The sequence below is a fragment of the Podarcis melisellensis genome (genome assembly GCF_964234715.1).
Source record: "Podarcis melisellensis genome assembly, chromosome: 7".
Classification (NCBI taxonomy): Eukaryota; Metazoa; Chordata; class Lepidosauria; order Squamata; family Lacertidae; genus Podarcis; species Podarcis melisellensis.
In genome coordinates this window covers 504181-528743 of record NC_138539.1, presented here as the reverse complement: position 1 = coordinate 528743, position 24563 = coordinate 504181, and the positions used below count along the sequence as shown (strand labels likewise).

The window sequence follows — 24563 nt, the reverse complement described above, 5'->3', positions numbered from 1 at the left end:
TCGTGGAGCGTATTAGTCGGTGATCTGTCCAGCAGTCGTCAGCGCTCGTCATAGCTCTGGTAAGGAGCATATCATGGTGATCTTTAGCACGGACAATAACATAGTCTAAGAGGTGCCAGTGGTTTGACTGATGATGCCTCCATGAAGTTTTAAATTTATTTTTCTGTCAAAAGAGTGTGTTGGTAATAACAAGGTTGTGTGCTGCACATATCGTCAAAAGTAAGATTCTGTTCTGGTTGCTGTTGCTAACTCCTTCTTTCCCAATAGTCCCAGGCCACAGATCGAAATCTCGCCCAATTCTTGCATTAAAATCACCCAGGAGGATAATTTTATCTTCCTTAGGCGTCTCTAATAGGACAGTATCCAGCTGAGAGTAAAATTTTTCTTTAATGTCTTCATTGGCATCCAGTGTTGGTGAATAGGGGCTTATAATAGTAGCCTGTTGGTTTTTTGTGAGCTTTATTCGAAGGGTTGAGAGTCGCTCATTAATGCCAGTAGGGACTTCTGACAGGAGCTTCACAAGGTCGTTTTTCATAGCAAAGCCTACCCATGTATTCAATGTTCTTGTTCAGATAGACCTTTCCAGAAGAATGTGTAGCCTCCTTTTTCTTCCTTCAGTTGTCCCTCGCCTGCTCTTCGAGTCTCTTGAAGCACTGCAATATCGATGTTAAAACGTTGCAGCTCTCTTGCAAAGATGGAAGTTCTGTGTTCAGGACGCCTGTTATCTGTGTTATCTGACAAAGTCTGTATATTCCATGTTCCAAAGTTCATTTGTCTTTTACGACCACTAGGTGGTGACCCCACTGGGCAAAAGGGAGGCTTTTCTAGCCCCTCCCCCCTTTTGGGGGTGAGCAGAGTGGATCCTAAAAAGGGCTGCTCGGTCATGCTGACCTGCTCAACTGCCTCGTTCCTTGAGTCAGAACGACTGAATCTGTATCCACCGCCCATGTGCCGGATCATGACTAGGGGCTTCCAGATTTCACAATCCTGCCTCTGTTAGCATTTGCTGATCTCCATGGGACTTTGGGGGTTTGGGTTGGGTTTTTGGAAGATGCCTGTGCATGAATTTGTTTTGTGTGTGTAGATCAGAACACGCTGACCAACGCACAGCCGTCGCAGTAAGGCTCTGTTACAATGGCATGAAGTAGTCACGACAAACCGGTAGATTCCTATCTGCTGCAGCCTTCATCCGCCTTCACAGCCGTTGTAACATACCAATTGTTACCATCCGCCTGTTCTGCTGTTGAGGAGTTCTTGGATCATTCTTTGTCTGGCTCTTTCCCTTTGACCTTACGGAGTACGAGATTCCCAACGGCTTTGCTCACAAGGGTCACAGGAACATGCAACCCACTCACCACGACAAGGTGATGATCCAGCGAGTGGGGCCTCAAAATACAGTCCTGTTGGCAGAGCACTTCCTCTGGCTGGAGGTGAATTTCTCCCCTTTATACGGGGTGAGTCTTTTAAAAGAGGCCCTGTGGAACATGTGTACTCTGTATCCCTGGGGTCTCTTTTAAAGGACTCACCCTGTACATCATTTATGGTAAGCCTGGGAGTAGGCTGAGCTTCTAAAGAAAGCCAAGCCAGGTGGCACTTCCAATTCACGTATGGGATGGAGACCCAGGCCCTTTAGTTGCCACATTTTGTAGCCCTGGGAGTAGCTTCTGGGACGCCCCCCCCCCCGACTGGACTGGGCAAGTCTCTCATGGCCCACCTTGTACCTTCATAGACCCCAAGCGATGCCTCTCTGGTCCAGTTCAGGGATATCATCAGCACACTTTTGGAAAATAATAATAATAATAATAATAATAATAATAATAATAATAATAATTCATACCCCACCCATCTGGCTGGGTTTCCCCAGCCAATCTGGGTGGCTCTCAACAGAATATTAAACACACAATAAAACATCAATCATTAAAAACTTCCCTAAACAAGGCTGCCTTCAGAAAGGGAAGGATCCCTTGTTTTTGCCTAATTGGCTCAAGACTTCACAAAGGCACATTCATCAAACCTTAAAAGGGAGATCCTGGTCCATGGGGTCACGAAGAGCCGGACACGACTAAACAACTACAGGCAATAAACATCTGGCCAGGCTGTGTGTTGTTGATTCAAGACTTAACTCAACAGCCAGAGGTTTCTCCATCCTCCCGCAGCAGCAGCCGCCCAGCTCCAGGACCCCCGAGGAGGTGCAGAGGAGGACTGTGATGGGCAAGGTCTGGGGAGAGTCCCAAGGGCCAGACCAAGGGAAGCAGGAAGCCCACCTGTGGCAGGTAAAGGAATCCCCTCCAGACCACAGAGGTTCCCACCTGAATTGCCACAGGCCTGGCCTGAGAGGGAGCAGCTGGTCTGGTATCCAGAAGGAAGCAGGGGGGCCGCCATGTTGCCTGGATAGAGCCAAATCCTTTATGAAATCTGGATGGCAGGGAATGAGGTGCAGGCTGCAGAGGCTAAACGGTAGCTTTGCCATCGTCGTCTTCTTCTTTGGCGATCACTCATAGCTGAGTAAGATTGTCTTCCATAAGCACAGTCTTAACAGTGAGTCCGTAAGTGACTGTGGAGGCCGATTCTGGATCCACACATCCTTCCACAGTGGGGACATTGGTTTCCTGGCAGGAGTTGATCACGGTGTGGATTTGCCAAACATGCCTTCCTCTTAGCCCATTTCTCCCTTGTGACCTGAGTTCGAGTGACTCTTTCTTTAGTCATGAGAGGAGACCCACAAGGAAGAGACGGAGGGGAAAGAGAGGGGAGAGCTGCTGAGCAGGAGCCCCTGGACGCTTGCTTGAACAACCTGCCTGTTGTGGGGAGGTAGAGAGATGGATTAGGGGGGCATCTTTGGCTAGCCAACTTTTCATAAAAGCAGACTCCTGGCTTTTATTTCTGTTGCTTACCAATACATTTGAACTAGATGACCGTCGGTGTCCCTTTCCAACCTTACAATTCTGTGATGCTATTGTTGGACCTGTTCCATATCTGCCATTGGGTCCCCAGAGCACAGATTCACACAAAGCGGCAAAACGTCCTTGCAGGTTATTATTATTATTTAAATAATATTTATTAACAGTTTAAAGACTATAAAAGAAAAAGAAAAAGAATTCAACAATACAACGTAACACTGACACTAAAACATTGAATCAACAAAACAAAACAAACACAATTTAAAATACATCCAATAATTTCAATATCTTATCTTTCATTCACTTGTTTCCACGACCTCCTCACACCTCCCTTTTTGTATTCCACTTCAATTAACTGTTTCAGCAATTCCTTTCCATCTTCCTCTGTTTTCTGTCCTGTAATTTATCTTAACTTATTCTAACCTTATTTTCCCCTTTAATACATTAAAAATCTATTTGTACTTAATTCCTCATAACATTTCTGCTAAGGCCATATAATTTCATTCCAACATTTTTCTAACATTCATTAATTTTACAGTATTTCTGTAAATAATCTTTAAATTTTTTCCAGTCTTCTTCCACCGACTCTTCTCCCTGGTCTCGGATTCTGCCAGTCATTTCCGCCAGTTCCATATAGTCCATCAACTTCATCTGCCATTCTTCCCGGGTGGGTAAATCTTGTGTCTTCCAATACTTCGCGATGAGTATTCTTGCTGCTGTTGTTGCGTACATAAAAAAAAGTTCTGTCCTTCTTTGGCACCAATTGGCCAACCAGACACTTGACATGACGTCCTTGCAGGTTATTAACAGGGTTTTATTTGAAATGCATATGCAGAACAAAGGTACAGAGTGATAAGCTGGCAACCTGCACTCCCCAGTAAGGGTGCGCCCACTTTTTATACCCCTTAGAATGCAGAGACATGTGTTCACATGTAAAACCTGTGATTTACACTAATAGCAATAAGATGGGGCTTTGTTTCTTGTGTTACCCTCCCAGTGGCGTAGCGTGGGGGGTGCCAGGGGTGCCGGCCGCACCGGGCACAACATCTGGGGGGGCGTGAGTCCAGAGGGAAGGGACAAGTTCCTTCCTCCGCCGGGCCCCCCGCTGCCGCCGCCGCAGCGCCCACTCACTGCTCGCAGGAGGAGCAGCCGCTGCAGCAGCGCCGATGCCACCACCGACGCCGGGCACGGGCAGCCTCCGCACCCCGCCGCCGCCGCCATCCCCTCGGCCCAGCCACAGGCGGCGGCTGCTTCTGCCGACGGGGAGGGAGGAGAGCTCCGAGGGGCCTCGCCGTGCCCTGCGCTCCCCAAAACCCTCCGAGAGGAAGCCGGCGGGCGGGCGAGGGTCTCCCGGCGGAAGGGGGCGCCGCTGGCTCTGGCTCTCAGCGCAAGTCTCAGCCGCGGGGGGGGGGGGCGGGTGAGGACGGAGCGCGGCTGGAAGCCCCCGGACCCCGCCGGGAGGAGGCGAGGCGCTCGCCAAGCCCGGATCTGGAGCGCCTCGGAGCGCGGGCTCCACCTACAGCCCAAGGAGAGGAGGGGGCGGGGAGGCGCCCAAGGGGAGGGGGCTTCGGCTGCCTCGGCCCGCGGGGGCGCCGCAAATAATAAATTTAATAAATTCCTGCTGAGCCTTAAGGGGGGGGTCCTTGGCTCCTTCGCTCGCCCCCAGCCCCAGTGGCGTAGCGTGGGGGGGTGCAGGAGGGCCGGCCGCAACATCTGGGGGGGGCGCTCGCACTCGAGTGCTAAAATCCACGGGTTAGGGGGCGCAAATTACTTGCCTTGCCCCGGGTGCTGACAACCCACGCTAAGCCACTGGACCCTCCTCCTTTTCAGCCTCCCCCCCCCCCCCGTCTGGGGTTGCAATGACACCCATTCATCCTTGCTCTTATCTCCACCCGCCTCAGCCAGACATTCCAGAGAGAGAGGCCCATTTTCACTGTCACATCTGAGAGAGGAGAAAAAGCCCCTCTAAGGCTTTAAAGGAAGGGGTTTTTGGGACAACATCTGAGAGAGGAGAAAATGCCTAAAAGAGATTGTGGGATCATATAGAGAACAATATTGTACTGGCCCTTCACTATGATTCTAAGTTCTAGTGTGGAAGCTTTTCCCGCCTGGACAGCCAGCCTAGGTTGAGGGTTCGAAACCCGGCTCCGCCCTGCAGCTCACTGGCTGACCAGTCACGATCTCTTGGCCTCACCTGCCTCGCAGGTGGCTGTGAGGATGAAATGGGCAGCAGGAGGACCAGGCAGACCACCTGGAACTCCCTGGCAGATAAAGGTGGTATGGAAATGAAATAAATCCAGGGGACCCCCTCTTGACGGCACACCCCCCCCCGTCTAGTCCCCGCACTAGGGCGGGGCAGCAGTCCCTCCTCGCTCCAGCTGTGGGTCCCCAGCATCTTTCAAGGGGGCGCAGAGCCGGCGCGCAGCGGGATCCCGCGTGTCGGCGCCGGAGAAGAGCCGGGCAGGGCCTTCCCGATGTTGGGGCTCCAGCCCCTCTGGGTGGCCGCGGGGGGTTCTTCTTCGCCCTGCCCCCCCCCTGCTTCTGGGTCCGCCCCGAAGCGCCTCCTCCGGGCAAGGGGGCGGGCAAGTGCCGCAGAGGCTTGTGGGCGTTGTAGTCCGCCCCCCCGACGGCTGCGGGGCTGCCCGGGGCGCGCAGCTCGGCCGGAGAAGTTCCGCCGCCGCCGGGACGGGGGCTCTTGCCCTGCGCAGCGCCCCGGGGATCCCGGGCGCCGAGTCCGTCGGGGCTGCGCGCGGCCGCTCGGGGGCGTCGGGGCTCGGGGGCGCGCGCGCGTCCCCGCCCCTTCCTGCGCCCGCCGCGGCGCTTTCGCTTTCGCTTCCCGGGATGGCGGCGTCGGCGGCGGTGGAGGTGCGCGGGGTCCCCGGCGAGGTGGCGGACGAGCTGCTGGTGCTCTACTTCGAGAACCGGCGCCGCTCGGGCGGGGGCGCCGTGCAGAGCTGCCGTCGGAGGGGCGCCCGCGCCACGCTCACCTTCGAGAGGGAAGAGGGTGAGTCGCCCGCCCGCCCGCCCGCCCGCCGGGCAGGGGAGCCGTCAGGGGCAAGAAGAGCTCCGCTCTCCAAGGGGCACCCAAACAACTTTCCACTTCGGGAAAGAAAAGGTCTGGGCTGTGTTGCAGCTTCCCCGGTGAAAGTAGAAGCCCCCTGGCACATCAAGGGGGGGGCCGAGTGCGCCCCCCGCGCCCCCGTGGGGTGGCCTGGCAGAGCGGGGCGGGGCTGCCTGCTTTTGCCCAAGTGCTCCCCGGAAATGGAAAGGGGTTGCAGGAATTTATGTATAGGTTGGGGGGGGGGGAGATGCCCCTCCAGCAGATATCATGCACATGCAGTCCACTACCAAAATCAGCACAATCACTTCTGTGACTCTTGTGATTTGTCCCCACAAAACACTCCATCACAGTTTCTTCCTATCTGTTCAAAGGGCCTCTGCTGCACGATACCAAATGTAAGAATTCACTGATCAATGTATCTCTGTACTGGCTCACTGGGAAAACTTCAGAAATTCCTATAGACCTGTGAGCTCAGCTCCTCAGCAGCCCCTCTGCCTGAGGGATAATCCCTGGCATCCTGATACCTGAGGACCAGACAGGTAGCCATTCCAGAAATAACAAACCCAGATGAAGACAAAAGGGTGGGATGAACTTGGCTGGGAAACAGGGAAATGTAAAGATCTATTTTGTTCCACTTGATGGGTGTTTGGTGGAGGGCAAGGGGAACCATGGGGCAGGGTCCAGGATGCTCAGATTACTGCCACCAGACCTCCCCTTTCATGATGTCACCATGATATATGAGTGATGTACCGTATTTTTCGCACCATAGGACGCACTTTTTCCCCTCCAAAAATGAAGGGGAAATGTGTGTGCGTCCTATGGTGCGAATGCAGGCTTTCGCTGAAGCCTGGAGAGTGAGAGGGGTCGGTGCGCACCGACCCCTCACGCTCTCCAGGCTTCGCGGACCTCTTCGCAAGGAGCGGGAGCACTCCGGCTCCTTGCGGGGAGTTGCCAGCATGCCGAAGCCTGCGCGCGCTGAGCTCAGCGCGCCCAGGCTTCGCGGACCTCTCCGCAAGGAGCCGGAGCGCTCCGGCTCCTTGCGGGGAGTTGCCAGCATGCCGAAGCCTGCACGCGCTGAGCTCAGCGCGCCCAGGCTTCGCGGACCTCTCCGCAAGGAGCCGGAGCGCTCCGGCTCCTTGCGGGGAGTTGCCAGCATGCCGAAGCCTGCGCGCGCTGAGCTCAGTGCGCCCAGGCTTCGCGGACCTCTCCCACGGCTTGCAGAGAGCTGCCTGTTTGCGGGCTGGGGTCGGGGGAAGCTCGAGCTTCCCCCGCCCCAGCCCCGCGCCTGGGGGGGGAAAATAATTTTTTCCCCTTTATTTCCCCCCCAAAAAATGGGTGCGCCCTATGGTCCGGTGCGCCCTATGGTGCGAAAAATACGGTAGTTTGGGGGGTGTAACATGGGGATTAGCAGCTAATAAAAGTTTGGGTTCTCTCCTGTTTGGGGCCCCCATCTTGTTCCACCTGGTAGCAGGTGGGAGTCCTGTCGTGACAGTCTTCAATCAAGACCAAGCCGACTGGCTGCTGTTTTGCTCTGGGATTCCTGGCTGGTGTCCTTGTTTTTTGTCCAAGGGAGCCCTCAGATTTCTCCGTTAACAAAGGGAGCTCTGGGGGTGTGGAGGCTTGGCTGGCTGGCAGGAGACTCCTGCCATCCTTTTCCAGTTCCTCTCCTCGGAGACTGCTGCTCCCATTTTGTAGACAGTGCTTGTCTCCCACAGCCACACCAGAGAAATTCTTTTGGTCTGAAAACATGGAATAAAATTTGTATTGCACAAAAGAGGCAGGGGGAGGTCTTGTTGTCAGCCTTACTGTTGGAGAAAGGCGATTCTCATCATCATCATCATCATCAATTTATTATTTATACCCCGCCCATCTGGCTGGGTTTCCCCAGCCACTCTGGCTGGCTACTAACAGAACACTAAAAATTAAAACATTAAAAGGCTTCCCTAAAGAGGGCTGCCTTCAGATGTCTTCTAAAAGTCAGATAGTTGTTTATTTCCAATATATCTGAAGTTGTGTCTCCACCCCCATCATTCTGCCTGGAAACTGAGGTCCAGCACCAAGCGCCTTCTGGCGGTTCCCTCTCTGCAAGAAGCCAAGTTACAGGGAACCAGGCAGAGGGTCTTCTCGGTGGTGGCGCCCGCCCTGTGGAATGCCCTCCCACCAGATGTCAAAGAGAACAACAACTACCAGGCTTTTAGAAGACATCTGAAGGCAGCCCTGTTCAGGGAAGCTTTTAACATTTGATGTATCACGGTATTTTAATATTTTGTTGTAAGCCGCCCAGAGTAGTTGGGGAAGCCCAGCCAGATGGGCAAGGATTAAATAACAAATTATTATTATTATTATTATTATTATTATTATTATTATTATTCCTTGACATCTGATGGGAGGGCATTCCACAGGGCAGGCGCCACCACCGAGAAGGCCCTCTGCCTGGTTCCTGGTAACCTCACTTGTCACAGGGAGGGAACAGCCAGAAGGTCCTCGGAGGAGGACCTAACAGCAGCCATGGGGAGGGAAGGGGGAAGCAGGAGGGCAGCTCCCCTTCCTTTACACACCAGAAGAGCCCTGCAGCTGGATCGGGCCCATCTAGTCCAGCCTGCTGTTCCCACAGTGGCCCTGCAGATGTCTCCATGGGAAGCAGGGATGGCTGGCCCTTGGCATGTGATCTGGGAGTTCAGATAATCCAGGGGTGCTTTGCTGCGCTGGTGTTGCCGGAGCCCAGAGTGAGCGGGCAACCTGTGGTGCCCTCCAGGCGCCGATGCAACTCCCACCCACCCTGACCGTTGGCCAGGCTGCCTAGAGCGAAGGGGGTCCCGTCGCACCTGAGGGCAGCAGGTTTGCCCTGCCTGCTGCTGCTGCTCCAGCCTCTGGAGCTCCTGGGCTGCTGGCTGGGCGCTTTCTCTTCTGCAAGGTGACCTCCTGGCCTCCTGCTCTCTCCATCCAGACGCCCAGAGGGTCCTCTCCAGAACAGACCACCAGCTGCAGGACGCCCACCTGACGGTGCACCCGGCCGCCCCTCGGGATTATGGGAAGGTGGTCCTGCAGGGCCTGAACCCCCAGACCAGCCGGGACCTGGTGGAGCTTTATGTGGAGAGGATGCTGAACTGCGAGAGTGGCGTCTGCTCCGTCTTCCGCAGCCCCAGAGGGGATCAGGCCCTGGTGCAGCTGCCCAGTCCGCTCAGCAACGCAAGTACGTGTGGGTCTCCTGCTTCCCTCCTGTCTTCCTCGTGGGAGGGGGGGGCTCTTCTTCCTTCCTCTGGGCTTCTTCCTCTTCACTCGGTCTCCTCTCCCTCTCCTCCTGGCAGAGTTCCTGGCCTTGGCGGAGCATGTGGCGAGTCGGCCGCTGGACGGGGCCCGCCTGGCGCTGGACTGGGTGGAGCAGACGGACGGTGTGCTGGTGCAGGGGGGGGAGGGCTCCCGCCCCTGCCCCCTCAGCCGGGACCTGCTGGAGCTGTACTTTGAGAGCAAGCGCAGCGGTGGGGGGCCAGTGCGGGCCATCAGGCTGCTTGCAGGGGCCACGGTGGCTGTCGTCTCCTTCCAGAACCCGGCAGGTAAGGAAGGGGGAAGCCTGGAACTCCCGCAGACTCACTTCCTCTGGGAAGGCCAGGGGGTGTGGCTGGCATCCTCTGTCAACCTGAGTGGGTGGGGGGGGCAGTGTTAAAAATTCAGGCAGCCAGACCTGATGGGACTCAATAATAATAATAATAATAATAATGTTTATTTGTACTCTGCCCATCTGGCTGGGCTTCCCCAGCCACTCTGGGCGGCTTCCAACAAAATATTAAAATACAGTAATGTATCAAACATTAAAAACTTCCCTGAGCCTTCAGATGTCTTCTGAATGTCAGGTAGTTGTTTATGCCTTTGACTTTTGATGTGAGGGCGTTCCACAGGGCGGGCGCCACCACTGAGAAGGCCCTCTGCCTGGTTCCCTGTAGCTTTGCTTCACGCAATGAGGGAACTGCCAGAAGGCCCTCAGAGCTGGACTTCAGTGTCCGCGTGGAACAATGAGGGTGGAGACACTCCTTCAGGTACACTGGGCCTTTGAGGCCGTCTAGGGCTTTCAAGGTCAGCACCAACACTTTGAATTGTGCTCGGAAACGTCCTGGGAGCCAATGCAGACCTTTCAGGACCGGTGTGATGTGGTCTCGGCGGCCGCTCCCAGTCACCAGTCTAGCTGCCGCATTCTGGATTAGTTGTAGTTTCCGGGTCACCTTCAAAGGAAGCCCCACGAAGAGCACACTACAGTAGTCCAAGCCTAGTCCTTCTGGTGTCCCTCCTGCGCTGGCTTCCTGCAGGAGATGGCTGACCTTGACCACAAGAGATGGGGACTGGTCCGCTGGCTGTGTGATCTCCATGGTCAGCGACTGCCTGGGCCTCTGAATGACACTTTCTGGGGAAAGCTGCTGCTTCTGCTCTCTGGTCCGCTTGGTTGGAGAACCGGGTGCTGCCCCAGGTGGGCCCCTTTGGCCTGATCCTGTTGCGGATGTTCTTAGGCTGGCATAAGGCAGCAGAGAGCTGAGCCCCCCCCCCCCCCCGTCGTATGTGCCCATTTGCTGAACTCCAGAAAGTGAGTCCAGGGTGACCTTTGGGTGCCTCTCTGGACAGACTCTTCAGAGGGAGAGCAATGGGGGCAGCTGCCCCTCAGGCTTCACGCATGGCAGGGGGGTTCGTCAACATTGCTACCGTTTGGTCCGGTGTTTGCAGTGACCAGATCCCTTTCTTTTTTCTTCTTTTTTCAGATATATATAATTTTTATTAAATTTTCTGATAGACATTTCAAAATATTCATTTGAACATTCTTAAATCAGTGACTTCCCTTCTCTTTCCATGGTTCATTTTACATACCAGACATCCCGGCATATTTTACATGAACTAAACCATTCAGTAATCCATTGTTACATCCATCAAAACTTATTTACACTGTTGAATTTATCTTAATGCTACCAGCCTATTCTGTCAAATTAAGTTGCCGTTCTTCTTTGGTTGAGACCTCGCTCGTATTCCATTTTTGGGCTAACAGAATATGGGCTGCGGTAGTAGTATACATAAAAAGTCTTTTTTTGATAACTGGGAATTTCCCTCTGACTTATCCCCAACAAAAAGGATACTGTTTCCCCACCCAATTCATTATATATCGTTTCCCAAAACATTTTTACCCTTTTACAAGTCCACCGCATATGACAAAACATATTCTCAACCTCTTTGCATCTCCAGATCCCTTTCTTTCCAACCTCCACGGCCGTCTGCCCGGTGCTTTAGAGTCCTGCATTTCAGGGGGTGGAGCTGGATGACCCTCGGACCCCTTCCAGCTCTACTATTCTGTGATTCTCTGGCTCAGAATTTGGAGTTTACCGGCAGTGGCAGTGATGGCACTTCACCCCGTCTCCTCTCCCTCTTCCCTTGCAGTGGTGGAGAATGTGCTGCAGAAGACCCACCGCCTCCAGGACCACAGCTTGGCTGTCTCCCCCCACTATGACTTCCTGGAGCCCCCAGAGCAAGAAGGGGCTGAGGCGGACGGAGCCCCTGCGGGGGACACAGAGACCCCCTTCACCCTCCTGCCCCTCCCGGAAGCCTTCCCCCGGCAGCTGCTGCAGCTGGACCTGGTCCTCAGGGAGCTGAATGCCCCTGCCCCAGAATGCGTGATCGCTCTGGACGAAGCCGGCCTGCGCGTCTCGGGGGGCGACCCACTGCGCCAAAAGTGGCTGCTGGAGCATGTCCAGGGGGTCCTGCAGAACGTGACCCCCGAGCGCCTGCCCTTCTCCGCCTGGGTCCTGGACTTCCTTCGGCAGGAGGATGTGCGGCGTCGCCTGGCCGAGCGGCTGGCCGAGCGGGGGCTGGGCGCCTGCTTCCTCCCTGCTGCGGAGGAGGTGCTGGTGGCGGCCCTGAGGCCCGAGACGGCCCGGCTGGCCACCGAGCTGCTGGGCGCCTCCCTGGGCCACTTTGCCCTGCCCTTGTCGGAGAGGCACCTTCCGGCCCTGGCCTCCCCCCGCTGGGCCCAGCTGCAGGAGACCCTCCCCTGCTGCCTGGTGCGCCTGGGGGAGGGCGGGGAGGGCGGGGAGCGGCTGGAGGGCCTGACCCTGGCCGGGATGGAGGCCGAGAACCGGGCGCGGCTGGCGGCCTGCCTGCAGGAGAGCATGCCGGATGAGGCCCTGGTGGCCATGGAGCCGGGCGCCCTGCGCTACCTGCAGAGGCACTACCAGGAGGTGCTGGCGGGCATGGGCAGCGTCACCCTCCTGCCGCTGGAAGGAGACGACGTCACAGGCTTGCGGGTAAGAGAGGGGCTGCCTCCGCCTGGGCCTACGGGCCTCCTGCTTCTCAGTTTGTATTGTATTATTTTATGTACTGTGGCTTGCCGTTGTTTTATGGATTATAGTTCAATAGTGGATTTCTGTTTAACTTTTATATCTTAATATTATTTAATACTATTTTAAACATTGTTGAATGTTACTTTTTTGATGTAAGTTGCCTATTTTAAAGTTTTACTGTCACTTTTACATATTGCATTAGATTGTTATAAGATGTACATTTTTTGTTTCTTCAGCTTGTAAACCGCCTTGAGTATTGTAAGATAGAAAGACAGTATACAGTGGTACCTCGGGATGCAAACAGGATCTGTTCCGGAGCCCCGTTTGCATCCTAAACGGAACACAAGATGCGACGTCGTGTCTGCACATGCCGCGTTTCACCGCTACTGCACATGCATGTGATGTCATTTTGAGCATCTGTGCATGTGCGAGCGGTGAAACCAAGAAGTAATGCGTTCCGTTACTTCCGGGTTGTCGCGGAGCACAACTCGAACGTGCTCAACCCGAAGCGCATTCAACTTGAGGTATGACTGTACAAATTAAAAAACGATGGAAAATGATGACGATGTCCCCAGCAAGGTGGACCCCCCCCCCGGAGCCACAGAACTACAGAGTGGGGAGGGACCGCCAAGAGGGAAATGCAGCTGCCACGTCATGCTGCCTCTGTGGCCACCCTCCTCTTTTTCAATTCCCACCCCCTCCCACTGCCCCAGGATGTCTGTTGTGGGGCCTAGGCACCTTCTTCCCAGTGCCCCTCCCAGCCTGGCCGCCTGCCTCTGGGGGTGCTTCTGAGCCCCCTTGGTGCCTGGATGGAGAGATGGGTGCCTTGAGCCTGTCACAGCCCCACAGAGCTCTGTGGGGATAAAATGGGGAGGGGGGGAACCCTGAACGGTTTCTCAGGGGAGCCCCTGGCAGGAAAGGCGATGTGTCTTCTGCTTCCCAGAGAGAAGATGTCATCTGGCACTCAGAAGCCCTTTCCAATTATTCTGAATTACTGTGCCTCCTGAATTGTATTAATGCTTTTGCTGTATTTTTTTGCTCGCTTTTGAGACTCCAGTACCATTGCATCCTAACCTGTGGGATTTCAAATGCACCTGGTTGAGTTCCTGCAAGTAAAATGTGAGCAAGACAGAGAGCTCAGAAGCTCTTTTCGCGCTGGAAAAACCTGGTGCAGAAACAGCTTCTAAGCTCTCCCTGCCTTGCTTGGGGAGGGGGCCAGGCTGTTTGGGGCACACCCATTCTGAGCTGCCCTCACAAGATCTGGCAGGGCTTCTGAGCTCCTGCAAGAACTTGTGCAAGCATCCCTAGTTTTACAGAGCCAGTGTGTTGAGCGGCCAGCAAGACAGAGAGTTTTAAAGCTCTTTTTTTGCAACTCATGCATGGGTTTTGTTTTCCCCCCAAGGATGCAATTTGAGTACAGTCATACCTTGGTTCTCGAATGCCAAAAACTCGGAAGTAAGTGTTCCGGTTTTCGAACGCTTCTCGGAAGCCAAACGTCTGACGCAGCTTCCACTTAAGTGCAGGAACTCCTGCAGCCAATTGGAAGCTGCGCCTTGGTTTTCGAATGGTTTTGGGAGTCGAACGGCCTTCCAGAATGGATTAAGTTCGAGAACCAAGGTTCCACTGTTTGTGTTTTTTCATATGTGCTCCCCTCCCGGAACGTGGCCCCTGTGCAAGATGTGACTGAACTGGCTGGCGATTGCCACGCTTCTTGTTCTGTGATGCTGCTGTGATTCTCACAATCTGCTTTGAGCTGGATCTTTGTGGAATGCAAACGTCTCAGTTGCCTCTGCTCTCCTCCTGCTGTGCAGCTGAGTGGGGAGGCCAGAGCCTGCCAGGCGGCAGCTGAGCTCCTGCAGAGTCTGCTCAGCGCCATCCACACCCAGACGGTGACGCTGGAGCTGCCGGGCATCAGCCGCTTCCTGCTGGAGAAACGGGGTCAGGAGACGCTGCAGGAGCTGGAGAGGCGCTTTCGTTGCACCATCGGCCTGGAGAGGGTCCGCTGGAGCCCCCCAGAGACGCAGGTGGGTTCAGGTGCACTTTTTTGGGGGGCAGGATGCCCTGGGAAAGGGGAGCTCGAGAGGAAAGCGGGAAGGAGACACCCCCCTGTGAATGTGAGGGCCAAGCGGCTTAGTGGCGGGGCCTTTTCTGCAGTGGCCCCCCTTTGATGGGACTCCCTGGGGAGGCTCACCTGCTGCCTCCACTAGGTGCCAGTCAAAACTATCTCTCTTTTCCCAGGCCTTTGGTTGTTAAAAACAGTCTGTAGCCTTCTAAATGCACCTGGGGGGGCAGATATTTTTTTTTTTTTGTATTATTACATTCTGCACTTTATGTTCTTATGTCTTAAACTGCCTTGTGAATTTTGGGTGTGTATAAATTTAACAAACAACAACAACAATTTTCCCTGTGGGGTGAAACCATAGTCCAGCTGAATGTGGGTTTCTAGCACTTCTCCCTTTCTCCTTTATACTTTCATGGTTTACTTCACTTTCATGGCTGGGGTATAAATAATAAAATTATTATTTTTATTATAATAAGCTATGTTTTCTGGTACGGTGCATAGAATCATAGAATTGTACGGTTGGAAGGGGCCCTGCGCATCATGTACTCCAGCACGTTTCCGAGCACAATGCAAAGTGTTGGTGCTGACCTTGAAAGCCCTAAATGGCCTCGGTCCAGTATATCTGCAGGAGCATCTCCATCCCCATTGTTCTGCCCAGACACTGATGTCCAGCTCCGAGCGCCTTCTGACGGTTCCCTCCCTGCGAGAAGCAGAGGGCCTTCTCGGTGGTGGCGCCTGCCCTCCCACCAGATATCAAAGAGAACAGCAACTACCAGACTTTTAGAAAACATCTGAAGGCAGCCCTCTTTAGGGAAGCTTCTTATGTTTGATGCATTACTGTATTTTAATACTTTGTTGGAAGCCGCCCAAAGTGGCTGGGGAAAGCCAGCCTGATGGGTGGGGTATAAATAAATAAATTCCAGCCCCCTGCAATGCAGGAATCTCAACATGTCCCGTCCCCCCCCCGAAACCAGACCGCACCCTGCTTGGCTCTGCGAATGCCTCTGACGTTCCTTCCCCCAATTTCTCCCCAGCACGAACTGGAGACGTCTCAGGAGCCGCTGGCGGTGAGCTGCCCTCGAGATGCCCCCCGTGGGCGGGAGCGGCTGGGAGCCCCAGTGGGCGCAGCTGGTGAGCCGAGTGACGCCAGCCTGGGTAAGATCCTGCACCCTTCTCCTGCCTGCCTGCTCTTCCAGGGACGGAGAGGAGAGAGGCGCTGTGGGGCTGGCACGATGGGGGGGGGGTTGAGCTTCCTGCCCTTTCTTGCCCCTGGGAGGGGCTCTGGAGATTCCCCCCCCCCCAGACTTGATTTATATCACTTTTTTACAGAAAGACTCATTCTTGCTGGTATATTCTTAATATTTACAACCAGATCAAGGTTTCATTTTTGGAACAATAAATTTTCAGAGTAGTTTTTGCAGTAAAATAAAATTTACTGATTTGGTTATACTATTAGAAATACAAAGACAGATAATTATGAAATTATTGTGAGGTTTAATAAGTTAACTGTTTATATTTGGACAATTTTTCTTCTGGACTTTATTGGAAGGAGAAAAATAACGATTTCCTTAATAACAATTTAAACAATTTATTTAACTAAAGCAATAACGTTCTAGCATACGTATCCATGTTTAACTGATGTGGTTAAACGATTTTTTTAACAGAAAACTGAGACTGAGTTTTAGCACACATGAAAAACTTAAAACAAACCCTGATTTCCTGATGAATAGCCTTTGGACTGTAATGTAACTTAAATAGAAAACTAGCTTTAGAAAGATTTTTCTTCTGAAAGCATTTTGTTTGAAAAATCCAATTTAAATTTAAAGTATCTGATTGAAATTTTTAAAAATCTGATTATTATTGTTATTTTAAATCATTGATTTTTATCCACCCTGCCAGAGCCCCAGAGGAATAAATCATAAAATCACTATTCGGATTCCTGCATTGCAGGGGGTTGGGCTGGCCCTGAAGAGCCCTTCCAGCTCTACTTCCAACTTGTATTTACGGGACTGCCTCTCCTGGTCTCCCCCGCAGAGGACCTTAAGGTCCATGAATAACCATAGTTCAGAGGTTCCTAAGGAGTCAGACTATCCTCCACCAGGGCCTTCTCAGTGGTGGCTCCAAACTGGTGGCATGCTCTGTCCCAGGAGACCAGGGCCCTGCAGGATTTAACCTCCTCCTGTCGGGCCTGTAAGACAGAGCTATTCCACCTGGCCTTTGATTTTAATTCAGCCTGATCTTTTATTCCCCTTCCTTCCCTCCCCTCCCCTTTTAATGAAGATTACCCACTCTGGGATCCCACAGCTAATTCTCCCCTGGCCTCCTCGCTCACCCAAGTAGGACCAATTCAGCCAGCTAGTCCTGGAGATTATCTAATTGATTTTTGATTTTTATTGTTATTCATGTTTTTATACTGTATTTTATGCTGCTTCTATAATTAAGTGTTTTAAATTTGTTGTTAGCTGCCCTGAGCCCGGTTTTTGAACAAATTTCTAAAATGGGGGGTCTCCTCCGTGCCTCCTCCCTCGAAGGACCCTGTTGAGAGAGGCCGGCTTGGGGAGCCCTCTAGCTGGGGGGGGGGCATGGGGGTGTGTGCTTGTGGGGCTACGAGGGGAGTGAGCCCCCCCCGCCCCTGTTCTGCCCCCTGACGGCCTCCTCTCCCTCCGCAGAAGAGATCAAGGGCCTGCTGGCTGCCCTCCAGCCTCCCAGGGGGGCTTCCCCAGCCGCCGGACGGGGGTCCTGGTCCTTGGAGAACATCAAGGTGGAGGAGGAAGAGCAGGAGGACCTGTACATGGCCCCCGAGCAGCCCTCGCAGGGGGCAGAGACGGCCCCTGCAGCTGCCAGGGCGGAGGGCACTGATGCCACCGAGGAGGAGGAGGAGGGGGCGCTGGAGGAAGGACCCCTGGCCCTGCGGAGCAGCGCGGCCGAGGAGGAAGAGGAGGCGCTGCTGCTGCTGGCCATCCAGCAGTCGATGGACAGTGCTCGGAGCGAGGAGGAGGAGCTGCGCCGCGCCATGGAGCTCTCCCTCACCAGCTGGGCGCAGGAGCAGGCGCCCAGCGCCGACGCCACCCTCCTCTCGGCTCTCAGCATCTCCCTGGAGGACGCCAGGCAGGCGGCCGACTCAGCCCAGGTGGCCGTCTTCCTGGGGGCAGAGGAGGACCCAGCCTCCCTGGTGCGGGAGCTGCAGGCCGCCCTGCGGGCCCAGCTGCGGGAGGAGAGGGTGCCCCACGCCGCCCTGCGCTCCCTGGCGCCACCCTGCCTGGCTTACCTGGCCCACCTGGAGCGCAAGCATGCCGTGCGCATCTCGCTGGACGGGGAGGTGGCCGTGGTGCGAGGCTTCGCCGACTACCCCGTGGCCGCCACACGGGACCTGGCGCTGCTGCTCACCCGGCTGCTGCGCACGGAGGCCGTGGGGGACACTGGCGACGCCTGCTGGGTGCACTGGGACCCCCAGGGGTCTTCCGTCCCATACTCGGCGCAGGCCAGCGCCCTTCTGGAGCAGGCGTGGGGTCGGGGGCTCAAGCGCCTGGACGTCTTCTTTGACGGGCGCCCCTTTGCCATCGACTTCGAGCGCATGGAAGAGTACGACCTTGGCAGTGCCCGCACTGTGCCCATTGGCCGCCTCCCAGGTAGGCTCTGCCACCCCTTCGGGCGTGGTCTTCCCCTCCAGGGCTGAATGGGCCGCCTCTTGGTCCAAGAGCAGCCGTGGCGTGTGGGGAGGGCCCGTCTGAGCCCACGCCCTCCTCCTGACGGGCAGTGCCCCCTCTGCAGGTCCTTCTGCCCCTGTGGGGCTGGACGACGGGGAGGCGAGGCTGGTGCAGCTTGTGGAGGGAACAGAGGAGTTCCGGGAGACGGTGCGCCATTTCTACAACACGCTGGAGGAGATGCACAACAAGATCCGCATCGTCAAGGTATTGGGGGGGGCACTGGTCTGGGACAGCCGGGGGCATGATGCTGCAGAGCAAGGGGAGCCAGCGTGGCGCCCGTGGGCACTCATGTGCCCCTGCTGGAATTAGACTGGCAAGAAGCTTGACCCGACAAATAAATGGCCGTCCAACCTCTGCTTTGAAACCTCCTAGAAAGGAGAGTCCACCGTCTCTCGTTCTGTTCCGCTGCTGAACAGCTCTTACTGTCAAGAAAGTTTTTCTGTATGTATAGTGGGAATCTCTTGTCAATTTATGCCATGGGTTCGAGTCCTACCATCCAGAGCAGGCAAAAATAAGCATGTTCCCTCTTCCCTGTGACAGCCCCTGAGACATTTGAAGATGGCTCTCCTACCTCCTCAAAGTCTCCTCTTTTCTGGGCTAAACATCCCCAGCTCCTTCAACCGTTCCTCATCAGGCCTAGTTCCCAGATCCTTGATCATCTTGGTTGTCCTCCACTGCACACATTCCAGCTTGTCAACATCCTCCCTAAAATTCATTACTCAGAATTGGGTACAGCGGTGGGGGCTGACACGGTTGTTTGACCCACCTTTCAATCTTTTCTGGGTGTTCGTGGTGCCTTGAGTAGCAAGCAGACTGGGCAGCAGTGCACTGGCGCAGGGTCACAAATTGTCGGAGACCCGACTGAGGATTACAGCTCCGATGAGGAACGGTGGGAACCTCCCCCTCTTCCTGCTCCTGACCAGGATCCTGACGCTGCCCAGGAACAGTGGCGCAGCAGAGATTTAGAGAACTGGTTTGCAGAGGGGCATAGCTTGGAAAACAGCAGCTGGGCAGAACTGAGTGGGGAACAGCTAGAAGAAGCAGAACAGGAAGAGAGAGAGAACTGTCCAGCCTCTCTGCCAGGAGTGCTGATAAGGTTGCCACACAGAAGGCTCAGTGGTTGCGAGATCAGACTGCAAGAAGGGGGAAGTGATGGAGATAATTGGGGGGGTAGGAGTAGGAGGGAAGATTAATTGGGAGCACCTGCGCTACGAGAATGGCTGCGTTTCTCCAAAGCCTGGCACTAATAGTGAGCTTCGTGGCTCAGGTCTGGTCCAGGTCCTCATCTTGCACTCTAACCACTGCACCACCGCTGCCTTCAGGGTCCCTCCTTTTCCTTCCATGCCCGGCAGGTGGAGAAGCTGCTGCACCCTCTTCTCTACCAGCAGTACCAGCTGAAGAAGGTGGCCCTGCTGAACGTTTGCGGGCGCCGGGATGTGGAGCGCCTCCTCTTCCACGGCACCACGGAGGAGTCCAGCCGGGAGATCTGCCTGCACGGCTTCAACCGCAGCTTCTGCGGAAAGAACGGTGAGCCATGGGGTGAGAAGGGGCTGTATTTGGGGTGCCTGGAGCACCCAGGAGCGCTACCACAAGGGCCCCAGATCTAGCAGCTTCCAGATCTGAGGGTTTGGGCCCCAACTTTGGGCAAAAAAATCTGAGAGTTGTGGGCAGGGGGCAAAAGATTCCTGAATTGCAGTGGTTGGAATAGTTGATCCTAGTTGGTCCTGTCCAACTCTACAATACTATGATTCTCTGCTCTCCTTTGGACCTCCCTGGGCACTTGCTCCTGCCTGGAAGTGGACACCTCGTCTAGAGTGTCAGACTAGGACCTGGGAGAGCAGAGTTCGAATCCCCACTCAGCCGTGAAGCTCCCTGGGTGACCTTGGGCCAGTCACCATCTCTTAGCCCAGGGGTCAGCAAACTTCTTTGGGAGGGGGCCAGTTCACCATCCCCCAGACCTTTGTTGGGATACTGGCGGGAAGACGGGGGCATCAGGCAGGCGCCCAGCTGGCTCCAGCCCCCGGCCGGCAGCCGGTCTCCCTTGGAACAGCATCAGTTAACGACACGAGCCTCAGATACGTTTGGAGACTCATGCACACACTATCAGCAGAGTGCGTAAATCTTCTCACAGCAGAAGAGGCGGACAGTGATGTGCAAGCATAATGTTCTGCATTTTATTCAGCATAGTTCAGGAACAGAGGAAAACATGTCTGCTTCCCTTCGTCTCCAGCAAAACAGCAGCAATGCAAAAGCTATATACAAATGGAAGTTCCCAGAAAGTGCTGTGCTGGAAATGTGAACAGGCATGTGACACACAATAGTCCTGCCTGTCCCTTTTAAGGTGGAACGGAACTATATCCTAACGACCTTGTGGTGGGCTAGACCCCACGCGTGTGGGGCGGAGGAAACTTCTCTCTCTCCCCCAGCCCCTCCCCTCCTCCTGCCTCCCTATGTTGCTGCCGTCGGTGCTGTGCTCTCCCAACTGTGGCTCCTGTGCCTGCCCATATGAGGGATGCTTTTGGGCTGCTCATCCCTCTGCTGCTGCCAGCCTCTGCCGCTCGCAAGGACAGCCACAGGAGCCGCGGTTGGGAGAGGTGCTGCGCTGCGCTCTGTCAGCTGCGGCTCCAGTGGCTGTCCTTGCGAGTGGCAGAGGCTGGCAGCAGCAGAGGGATGAGCAGCCCAAAAGGGCTGGCTGGCTCCAGAGAGGCGCTGCCCAAAATGTCGCTCAGCCAGCTCAGCCCAGCCCCCTTCCTCCTCTACACAGGGTGGGGAGAAGTCAGGAGGGAGGGAAGAGGCACTGCATTGTGTGAGGGGAGGGGGGGGGGGAAATGGGGCCAGAAAATGGTGCCAAAAAAACCCCAAACAGAATCGCCGATCCACAGGATGTCCGCAGGCCAGATCCTGAGGGCAATTGGGCAAGATGTGGCCCTCAGTCCGTAGTTTGCTGACCCCTGTCTTAGCCTAACCGACCTCACAGGGTTGTTGTGAGGATGAGATGGGGAGGAGAAGAACCATTCAAGCCCCCTTGAGGTGGAAAAAACATGGTCTATAAATGTAAGAAATAAACTAAGTACCGTATTTTTCTCTCCATAAGACACACTTTTTCCCTCCTAAAAAGTAAGGGAAAATGTGTGTGCGTCTTATGGAGCGAATGCAGACTGCGCAGCTATCCCAGAAGCCAGCACAGCAAGAGGGAGAGCTGCATAGCTTGCTCTGGCTTTTCCGGGAGGTGGGAGAAGGGACGGAGGGCAGCCCATCGGTCCCTTCTCCCACCTCCCGGAAAAGCCAGCAAGAGCCACTCTTATCTTTAAAGAGCCGTGCCAAGTGAGCGTGTCTGCGGCTCTTGCTGGCTTTCCTTGTTTTCCTCCTCTAAAAACTGGGTGCGTCTTATGGAGTGAAAAATCCGGTAAGTAATAAAGAGAGGGAAGGTTTAGCTTTTAAAGTTTGGCATTGCAAGAGGATTCGACAGATTCACGGAGAAGAGGCCTGGCAATGGCTGCTGGCCAGATGGATATGCCCTGTCTCCACGGCTGGAGGCAGCAATGCTTGCTGGGAACTGCAGGAGGGAGAAGTTCCTCTTGGGCACGGATCCTGCTGGAAGGTTCCTTCTAAGGGGCTTCTGATGGGCCCCTGTGAGAACACGACTGTCCTGGTGACTTTGGGACTGACCCAGCAGGTGAGGTTTCTTCACCAGCCATGCTTTGGAGAACAGCAAGGCTTGTCCCTCCTTGGAGAATGGAGGCAGCCCTGGGCCTTCTGAGCAGAGCCCCCAGGTGGACACATGGGGAACTGCAGGTCCTTGCCTGCTGCTCTGGAACTCCCCAAGCCTCGCAGGGGTTAGGCAGGCTTGCAGGAGGTGCTTTGTGGCTGGGGGAGACCTCAGGAAGAGCCGGGGGGTCCTACAGAGCACACTGCCTGTGTCCCGTTTCCTGACCCCAGCCCCCTCTCCCTTCCTCTTTGTCCCTCCAGCCACACGCTACGGCCACGGGGTCTACTTTGCCGTCAAGGCCGTCGTCTCCGTGCAGGAGATGTACTCGCCCTCCAGCAGCGACGGCAACAAGTACATCTTTGTGACGCGGACGCTGACCGGGGACTATGCGCTGGGCAACCCGAGCATGCGGGCGCCACCCCTGCGGGAAGGGGACGCTGTGCCGCGGCGCTACGACAGCACCGTGGACAACCTCCGCAACCCAGGCGTCTTTGTCATCTTCAACGACACTCAGGCGTATCCTCAGCACCTCATCACCTGCCGCTGGTCCAAGCAGCCCTGAGGGGGGCAAGGGGGGGCTGCTGTTCCCCTCTCCCCCAGGGCTGCCGGGGGGGCAAGGATGCCCTTGGCCAGACTGTCTGATTTGGGCCTTCCCGAGGGGGCAGAGCTGACAAGACTCCACTGGGCATCAGCCTTGGTTCAGACTGGATCTCCTACGGACCCTGCTTTCAACATATTACCTCTTTTGGGGGGAGGGGGGTGCTGATTCTGCTGCCACCTACTTGGGGCATCACTTTGGGGGTGGTTTGAAGGATGGAGAAGCCATGCATTAAAAGGCACACAAGGAAAAGTCAGAGCAGGGCCTGTCTTGCTTGGGGGGTGTTTTTTGGGGGGTGCCCCCTCCACCCCCTTCCTTTGATCCTTGGCTTGGCAAGAGCAGCAGAGACCAGTCTGGCTGGGAGAGTCTCCGGCTCTGCAGGTTCTGGGCAGGATCCAAGGGCAGCTTGGGTGGGGCTGGGGGGCAGGGGAGACAGGCTGCCTCTGTGCCTTTGCCCCAGGCTGCCTCTCCCCCAAGGAGCCCAGCGCCCTGCTGGCAACTTTGGCACGTTGGTGCATGGTCTCTCTTCTTCGATTCTCGTTCCAGCCTTTGATTCTGGCTTCCCTCCCTCCTGCAGCCTGAGAGTAGCCTGGAGGGGAGAGGAATCGGAGAACTGTGGAGCTCGAAGGGACCCCAAGGGCCATCTAGTCCAACCCCCTGCAATGCAGGAATTGCAGCTCAATTATCCCTGACGGATGGCCAGCCCATCTCTGTTTAGAAACCTCCAAGGAAGGAGAGTCTCCACTGCTGAACAGCTCTTGTCCTCAGAAAGTCCTTTCAAAAGTTTAGTCAGGATCTCCTTTCTTGTAATTTTAAGCCATGGGTTCGAGTCCTTCCCTCCTCTTACGGAAAAATCTAGGTGCGAGGCTGCTCAGCTCATCGGGTAGAGCCCATGGGTCCCTGCGGAATAAAGGAAGGAGTCCAGCCACCAACCAGAGCAAATAGCTGTAGACCAAAGTTTCTTGCGCAACAGGTTGAAAGAGGAATTTTGAACCCCGAGGATGGGGTGACAAGGACTTTTAAAAGTTTCCCACCACATCCCAGAATACAGTTCGTACAGCAACATTGATACATCAGAAAAGGGCAACATTGACACATCCTCCTATGATGACCATAGGAGGAATGTGTTGGGGCAACAGGGGACACAGGATATGTATTGGGAAGAACATTCTAAGCACCTACTACAAGAGGACAAGAGAACTTGGGTTTGCATAGTCTGCCACCTGGGCAAGTCCGAAGGAGTGCCTTTGCCCACAATTGACACCTGTGAGTACCTTACCTCCCACTTGAGGGATTATGGCGAGACCGAGTGGTTTCCAGGTCCTTGGCCAATGAAGCAAATTGGTGGTGGAATGAAGGAAACTGGCAAAGGAGTTGATTTTATATGATTTTTAAAGCTAGGTAACTTCACTGAACTGTCAAGTCATTTATGCATAATATTTGTAACATTTAACAACTTTAAAGATGTGCCCCCCCCCATAATTTCCGTAATACTCCAGAACAAAAGAAAACAAGCTATCTCCATCTCTATCATCTCCTCGCCCTCTTCTTCTTTAGGCTAAACACCCCCAACTCCCTCAGCTGTTCCTCATCAGTTTTGGTTTTCCGGGAGCATAATCTGACCAGGGAAGGGGCTCCTGGCTCTGCTTCGCCTCGGAGAGAGACCACGGAAAGAGAGAAAGCTTTTCCCATTCACTGCAGAGTGTGAACAGAAGAACTCAAACCAGGGAACTTGCCCCCGACTTGGATGGTTTCAGAGGGAGATCAGAAGCCGCAGGATGAGAGGGGGCTCTGTGTTCGAATCCTGCTTGCAGGCTCCTCATAATGGGCACCTGCTTGGCCCCCTTGAGGATGCTGGACTGGATGGGCCCTGGGCCTGATCCAGCAGGCGCTTCCTCCTGGGCCTGGGGCAGCACCTGTTTGAGCTGTGGGGCTGGGGGCTCCTCCCTCCTGGCGCTGCAGAGATGAACTGGGCACCTTCTCTGGCCAGCAGGAGTTCCCCGTTCCTTCGCGCACCACAAGGGGGTGCTCTTGTTGCACCCACCTTGGCCGGTTGGTGCCAGAGAGGGGTGAGTGTGTGAGGAAGCTGGCTGCTTTGGGGCAGGGCTGGGGGGGGGTGGCAGGGAAGCTGGCAGTTCCTGCACAAGAGGCATTTCCGGCCCTTTGTGTGGCTGCTTCTGGAAGCGCCAGCTCCCTGCGGCCCATTCTTCCCCCA

The 24563-nt window shown here is 55.0% G+C and overlaps 1 protein-coding gene across 1 annotated transcript; it reads left to right on the top strand.

Annotated features, from left to right (window-relative positions):
* The first annotated feature begins 5689 nt into the window (after positions 1–5689).
* Positions 5690–22602, top strand: PARP10 (poly(ADP-ribose) polymerase family member 10). Its single transcript, XM_081919597.1, has 10 exons — positions 5690–5904; positions 8909–9154; positions 9270–9515; positions 11374–12236; positions 14084–14296; positions 15369–15489; positions 17004–17963; positions 18106–18245; positions 19394–19568; positions 22011–22602. Exons 1-10 carry the CDS (start codon positions 5742–5744, stop codon positions 22310–22312), a joined length of 3429 nt encoding a protein of 1142 aa, XP_081775723.1. The 5' UTR covers positions 5690–5741; the 3' UTR covers positions 22313–22602.
* Positions 22603–24563: the final 1961 nt, after the last annotated feature.